At 44.6% G+C, this 6,000-nt stretch overlaps 1 protein-coding gene across 3 annotated transcripts in view; it reads left to right on the forward strand.

The window, feature by feature from the left end:
• ST7 (suppression of tumorigenicity 7) overlaps window positions 1-6,000 on the forward strand; it is a 125,939-nt gene that overhangs the window by 24,861 nt on the left and 95,078 nt on the right. The window contains exon 1 of one of the 3 annotated variants that reach the window (XM_041471461.1): window positions 4,818-5,489. The exons of the other annotated variants lie outside the window; for them this stretch is intronic. Within the exon in view, the coding sequence (XP_041327395.1) occupies window positions 5,468-5,489 (22 nt within the window). The 5' untranslated portion in view covers window positions 4,818-5,467. Of the gene's footprint in view, window positions 1-4,817; window positions 5,490-6,000 lie in introns of those variants that run through there. 3 annotated transcript variants of the gene reach the window in all.

The following is a 6,000-nucleotide window of genomic DNA, read 5'->3' on the forward strand; positions in this document are numbered from 1 at the left end:
AGAGCTTCCTCTTTTAATGGCTGAGCATCTGCTGGGAGCTGCCTCTTCCTCCCCCTGGTGACTAGCTTGCAGTAATCATGTGCAGAGCTGTGGTGAAGCTAAGATCTTCACTAAAAGAGATGTTGAAAGGCATTTACAGTAATGTAATAATTTATTATTATGGTTCATTGTATCTCATTTTTGAAAATACATCTGTCTTTTGAACTTCATCTCTCAGGTAGGGACCAATTCAGATATAAAAATATTTTTTGGTGGCAAAAAGTACTTCTTCAGTCTGTCTTATTTGTGTGCATATGTTTACTCAAAAAGCTTAATTTTTCTATGCATTAATTGCCTAAAAATTGTGAAGAAAAATAATCATGTGTTTACATGAAATGGGGTTGCATAAATGCAATATGGACTGCACAGAAATATTTTAAAAATCAGCACAATAACAAATAATAAAAACAGGAAAACATCCCTACAGTCTGTGAATCAGTCTGGTATAAAATCCTTTGTCTGTGTTGTACAAGACAAAGATCTTATCTTCTTTTCTGCCAGCAGTCTCCTTCCTTTCTGTGCCAGCATGACACGGGAACGGTATGTTGCAAAGAGAGAATGCGGGTGGAAAACATCAAACAAAATGTGATAAGACCAGGCTATGAGGAGAACACTGAGCACTTCAGACAGCTCAGATGTTCAGAGATATTTTCCCATTTGGCTAGCCAGTCCCCTTGTCTCCCTGTCTCGACTGTGTGCTGTGGTCCTGTGTCAGCCTTCCCTGCTCCCTGAGCTGCTCCTGGTTATCCAGCACAGCTCTGTGTGGAAACTTGCTGGCATGTGCACAAATGTAGCACTCGAGACACTTCATTCCAGTGGAACATACCTTTCTTGGCTCACCTTGGCTCTGAATGCTCTGTAGTCCCACCTGGCAGACCCCCTGGCCCTGTGCCCTGCTGCCAGCTTTCCTGCTGGGAAGGGCTTCTCAGGGCTGTCCTCATCCCACCTGGCCATGGTCCCCCCCTGTGTTGCCACGGCTCCAGAGTTGCCATTTCTGGGACTCTGGCTTCATTCAGTGATGGAGGTACTGGAAGCACCTCTGCTTTGGGTGCTTGGTGGTCCAGCATCAGTGCAGGGAATTCGTTTTGATCACTTGGGGGGTTGTTTGTACCTTAAATCCAGGCCCCTGTGAGGTGAGAGGCTGAAGCTGTTGCACCACACAGGATTACATTGATGTAATCATGATGTCAACTTTTTCACCAAAGATGCTTGTTAAAGATAATTAGGGTCAGCAAAGTTGAGCAGAGCATAAAGCCAAAGAACTGCAGTTCTGTAATATGTGCTGCTGTTTGATTTTTTTAATTCTTTTTTTGAGCATTAAAAAGCACCTTGCAGTATTTTGTGGGTACCACGTTAATGAATAATTGGTGTGGCAGCTGTTGCCAGAACTGACAATACCTACAGAAGCTGAAGACTGTCGCAGTGTGCGTTGCTGGGGGTCTCACTGCATTTTTAGGAGGGACCTGACTGACATTACTACAAGCAAAACAAATTCTTTTTGGAGGCTGCTGAATAGTGTGGACTCACTGCAGAGTCACTCACAGGTTTCCAATAGCACATTAAATGGATTAAGTATTTCAGTGTCTTAAAAAAATCAGCTTTCAGGCATTAAAAAACTTACAGAACAGGTAAGGAAAGGCGAGTTTAACTAATGTAATAAAAATTCTTACCTACCTTTGAGGCTTATTGAGAGTATTCTGTACTTTCCCTCTAGAGACTTGAAGGTGTGGGATGTGTTCCCTTGCTCTGGGGAGGACACAGGTGAGAATTCCCTTGTCAAGGTGGGCTGCTCAGAGCAGTAGGACAGGAGAAACTTATAGGTGGGATGGACTTACTTCCTGCTTCCAGAGTTTCTCCTGTGAAAGAGGAGATTAAATGCAACATGAAGTGTTTTTATAGTGACAAAAGAGAGAGTAAAGATTTATGCTTTAATGGATCAGCATAAGGCACGTGTACAAAGCTGCCTCTGTTGGTAGCTCAGATTTCCTGCTTGCACTGTTTTTATAGAAAGAAATCATTATAAAGCAGAAATTTACATCTGTATAAAAAGACTTAACATTTCATTATCCAGCTTCATTATTAAAACTCAGCCTGTGCTTTAGGGCTTAGACATATGTGTCCTTACAAAACAAAGTAAAATATGAGTATTATTTTTCTGCAGTGATAAAGTAAGGAATAAAGAATACCTGCTCCAGGAGTGGCAGTAATTGAGAAGCACATCCCTTTCTCTAGAAAATGTGAATGTACAGGAGACAGCTTTGCATAGCCTATATTGTTACTGATTTAAATGTTTAATGTTAGTTTGTGGTGGAATGTATGAAAGTACATTGTAAATTAATATTTGAACAATGCCTTGCGCACATTGTAAGCAAATCACAGCAATGCTGGCTGCAGATTTCCTTTGACGTTTTATGTACACCAATTACATTATCTTCACTGCTGCATAAGAGGAAAAAAAAACATTTGTTAACCCTTCTTTGCAGTATAAATCAGTAGCAACATTCAGCATTGGAAACACGTCTGTAATTCTGCTAGCAAACGGAAAGGTTATGGTCTTAAAAGAGCACTAGGTCAGAAACAGATTTTACCACTTTCTCAAAGTCATTTGACAAAATGTTTTAGGTAAATGCAAAAGAATTTCAGAGAAAATCCTTCAGTAGCCTGTAGTAGGTCACCTTTCCCACCAGGCAACATACTGACCTACCAAGGCTAAGACTAATGAAATAGATTATTATGAAATCCTTCCAGAGATACTGCATGGGTTGTTTGGGCTTTTCAACTACCTATATGCGTCAGTGTAATGAGAACTTGGCAGAGGGCCTGGGCTCTGTGACACCTTCAAGGATGTAATTGGAAAAGCCCTGAGGTTTTGTCTCTTGCTTGGAAACAATGCTGTGGGAAGGTCAGATCTGCTCATCAGAGCAGAACTTATTCTTCAGCCATTGCATGAGTGCACTTGGGATTTTGTTCCAGAGACCTATGTTTAATGGTACTTGGAGGCTTACAGATACATAATAGACCCATTTCTTTTGTGAACTTGCTTCAGTTGCTGGAAAGTCCAGTTGCTGGAAAATCCAGCCCAAACTTTGTTTGATGCACTGAAGCTTCTTATCAACCTGGTTTGACTGAAGGAGGTGTTAACTGCTCCAAATAGTCAAAATAACTAATTCAATTCTGGGAACAGCAAAGCTACAGTCCTTGTAAGAGAATTTATGCCATTGTCACAGTCAAAGCCAATTTGGACATGGCTTCTTGGTCCTGTGCATCCATGCACATGATTGCAAATAATCATGACAATTGAACAGCCAGGCTGTTAATTCAGGTGCTTAAGTACATATTAGAGGACATCTGGTTAATTTAAGACATCTGTGGGTTGATTTGAGTCACTATGATTATGAACACTGATGTGGTGTCTGCAGATGGAGACTAAAATCTGCCTGTTAGAAAGTGTGAGATGTCTCACTACAGGATATGGCCTCTCTCCTGACATTCTTCCAGCAATGAAATACAGGTAAATGTTGCCTTGGCAGCCCTAACTATTTGTGTGGTGTGTGCAGAGCACAAAGTGACTGTTCAACATGTGGAATGGAAAGCAAGGAAGCAGCTGAAGAGCATTTTGTGCCAACAGGTGTTGCCAGGAGAGTAGCTCGGTGTGCCTTGTAGGTGACCCCCGCTGCTGTGGGAAGCACAAGATCAGGCTCTGTACAGCCTCTTGTGCTCTTCCCTGTCCCACAGCACGGGGCTCTTGGGGGTCCACAGGGATGTCTATGGGCATACGCACTCTGCGAGCCTGGGACCATGTTCCCCAGGACAGGGGGACTGGCCTGGCAGTGAGCTGCTGTGGCTCTGAGCCTCATGTGTTGCTTTCCAGTCTGTCCTTCAGGCTGCAGTGGTCCCAGCCAGCACCTCCCTGGTTCCCTGATGATCCCAGCGTGCTGAGCTCCTCAGGTGGCGGGTGCTGCCAGCCTCCAGTACTTGATTTGTGGTGTGCTGCTCCTGGGGGCATTGGGTATTCTGCAAACAGCACAAACCCCCCTGGCATGCAGAGCAGCAGGAGTATTTGGGAATGGTTAACCCACAAAAAATGAGAAATGGAGGAGGAATGGTTGCTTGCCCATAAGTGCTTCCCTTAATGGACCTGCATCTGTCTCCTTTCTCCTCATCCACCAGCAGTACTCCAGTGTCTGACATCTTGGGAACTGCGTGTACATGTTCAGTGAGACTTTGCAGAAACCTTCTTGGTTTTGCCCTCTCTGGACAGGCATTCTATGGATGGCCCCAATGTGTGGTGGCTTCCAGCCATCAGCTTCCTGCTTGGCTGCTCTCACCAGCACAGGACAGGCAATTCCTTTTGTCTGTGAGAGAACCGAAGGAGCAAGCTTAGGGCTTTGTTTGAACATTTTTCAATTACTAAATGTCAGGGAAGAAATAAGCTTAGTGCACTAAAAAAATGCACTTACAGATGGTTGGTTTTGAAGAATAAAGAAAAATTAAGGACAGTATTTCTTTGGTTGCTAGGATGCCTTTTTATCATTGAATTCAGTGTGCTTTGGGTTTTTTATTTTTATTTAGATGTGTGACTCATTTATTGTGGTTGGAGCATTGTTACAGTGTATTCTGACAATAAATTTAAGTAAAAGAGACAGTTTGCTAACACTTTGATGGGAAAATTAGGTCTGGAGTGTAGACTGGCCCAGGAGTTTAGTATTTCTTTGAGGGAAAAATAATAAAGAGAATTCGTGATAGAAATTTGGGGTTATTCTTCACTGAAAGTGCTATAAGTGGCATTTACTAGAATATTTGTCCCTCAAATTTATTCTGTTTGCACAGAGACGCTTTGCATCTTGTGCAGCTGTGAAGGGAGCATGAATTCAAGGCAGATATTTTCCTGCTCGCATTACCATCCCGGGTGGGAGCTTTAGCATCACAGAGGGAAATACATGTCTGGCTCTTTGTCCTCTGCTTCTCGTGACAAAGGAATCCCATCTGAGTGGCGGTGCGGTGTCCGAGCCGCTGTGGGTTAGCAGCGGTCGGTCCTTGCAGTGTCCTGACGTCATCCCGTGTGTGCAGGAGCTCCGCTATTGTCTCCCGGCAGCAGGGCTGGGATTGCAGTGCCTGCTGCCTCTGCCTGCTGCCGGCATCGCGCAGAGACAGCAGTGCCTTTAGCACTCGGATTTAAAACTGCGGCTCCCGCTTTCTGCTTCCTGTAGAAGGACCTTGCCTGCGGTTGCCAGGAAAAGCTGTCTGCGGTGTCGGGCAGAGGAGAGGAGGAGAGAGGAGAATCTGGCAGCTTGGATAGCCGGGGCTGCATTGTCTGGCTGCATGACCCCTGCTGTGTAGCAGTCTCATCCCCTCTCTCGTTCGCTCCCTCTGTCTTCCACTCTTTTTTCTTCTTTCCTTTTTAAAATAGCAGCATCTGGGGCGAGCCATGTTTGGCACCGAATCGTCATGTAAGTAAATGCATCCCATTTACATCCTTTTTCTGTTGAGAGCAGGACTTGTTTTATCCTTGCTGTACATGCCACACTTGCATTCTCTTTGCCGTAGGTCGTTGGCTAAAAGCTGTGGTCCTTGCCTGCTTATGAAGGGATGGAAGATGCTGGAGGGGAAGCATCTACTGTGGGTGCATCCTCGATGCAAGCAGCAAGGCAGCGTAGGGCTGTCAGCGCCGCTGAATTCAGGCCACTGGAAGATTGGGGGGAAAAGGCAGATTTGCTTGAATGTGGCAGTTGATAAGATCGCATCTGTCAGTGATCAGGAGCTGCAGACACTCTAATGAATGCACTACTCAGATGGTGCATTTGGGGACTGAGAATGCTGCAGTATTAGATGGGCGAGAGCTGGGGGAAAGTGATTTAACCAGCAGGGAAAGACTGCTATCTCATGTCTATCTCTTTTACTTCATTTTTGTTTCTGGGAGAAAAAAGGCTTCTCTGCAATTCCCCCCCCCCCCCACCCAAC

Source organism: Pyrgilauda ruficollis, unplaced genomic scaffold (assembly GCF_017590135.1).
Source record: "Pyrgilauda ruficollis isolate IOZ18807 unplaced genomic scaffold, ASM1759013v1 scaffold27, whole genome shotgun sequence".
NCBI lineage: Eukaryota > Metazoa > Chordata > Aves > Passeriformes > Passeridae > Pyrgilauda > Pyrgilauda ruficollis.